At 49.9% G+C, this 1042-nt stretch overlaps 1 protein-coding gene across 1 annotated transcript in view; it reads left to right on the forward strand.

Moving 5' to 3' along the window:
- The first annotated feature begins 665 nt into the window (after positions 1–665).
- The window catches only part of LOC137425038 (F-actin-capping protein subunit alpha-2), a 95469-nt gene continuing 95092 nt past the window's right edge, over positions 666–1042 (forward strand). The window contains exon 1 of the mRNA XM_068113041.2: positions 666–768. Within this exon, the coding sequence (XP_067969142.1) occupies positions 730–768 (39 nt within the window). The 5' untranslated portion in view covers positions 666–729. The remainder of the gene's footprint in view (positions 769–1042) is intronic.

Consider the following 1042-nt stretch of genomic DNA (forward strand, 5'->3'; position numbering starts at 1 on the left):
GGTAGCCTCAAGGTGCCCGCAAGGTGACCGCAGGGGGGCCCTAAGGCGAACGTGCGGCCAGACGGACGGTAACGAGTGGGTATATATAAGAGTTCTTTTTCATATGTATATCGTCGTCATGGCTACGGCTTGTCGAATTGCTACGGCCACCCTAGAAATGAAAAAAGTTATAACTCCGCGCTATAATTCCACGGCGACCCCTACGGCCTGTAAAAGATAGCCATATGCCCTAGGGCCACCCTGGGGCCACCTCAGAAACTCTGCGGCCGCCGCACGTTTCTGTCAATTTAGGGGGGGTACGGCCGCCGTATCCTAGCCATAGGGCAAATGTGACTGATGCTTTACTTACATCGAGCTGGTTCTTCTTCTTCGCAGCATCAGAGCACCTACCTAGGCAGATCTACCTCTATCTATATATCCCCCTACCTCACCTAAATAACAATAGGCCTATATATATAGGCCCATACTGTGTCGAAGTTTTTACAAAAATACGCCCGTACAAAACACGACGATAAATATATCTTTAAACAAGTTAATGATTTCAGTATAATTAAAAAACGAGAGTTTTATATTAAATCAGTGGCATGTTCATAAAACCAACGACAGGACACCAGGAATCGATTTGACAAATTTGATTTCATGACCCGCCCCTTTGAAGGCCTGCCCTCCCGGCGCTCACACTCCTTTCCCGGCGTGCTTTGCGCCGTGCGGGGCGTGCCTCGCCGCAAGATGGCCGACTACGAGGAGCAAATATCTGACGAAGAGAAGGTAAGGATCCTTCGGTCGGAAGGCAAGACATTCCTTTCAAGACTTTATCACTCACAATGTTAACCGGTCGCTCTTGAACGGCGGAGAAGGACTGTGGTGACATTGCTGGCGTCTTTCAGAGGAGTTTTCAGCAGGTTGCGTGTACGGGCGCGCCATACGATACGGAGATAGATTCATCTCGTTTGCTGTTTCTGAGCTCTGGGGTTTTTTTTCGGGGACCGGGAACGCGCGGGTTCTGAATGTCTGCAGAGTGGAGACTTGTACAGGCAGCAGG

The sequence above is a fragment of the Myxine glutinosa genome, chromosome 4 (assembly GCF_964187855.1).
Source record: "Myxine glutinosa chromosome 4, kmMyxGlut1.1, whole genome shotgun sequence".
NCBI lineage: Eukaryota > Metazoa > Chordata > Myxini > Myxiniformes > Myxinidae > Myxine > Myxine glutinosa.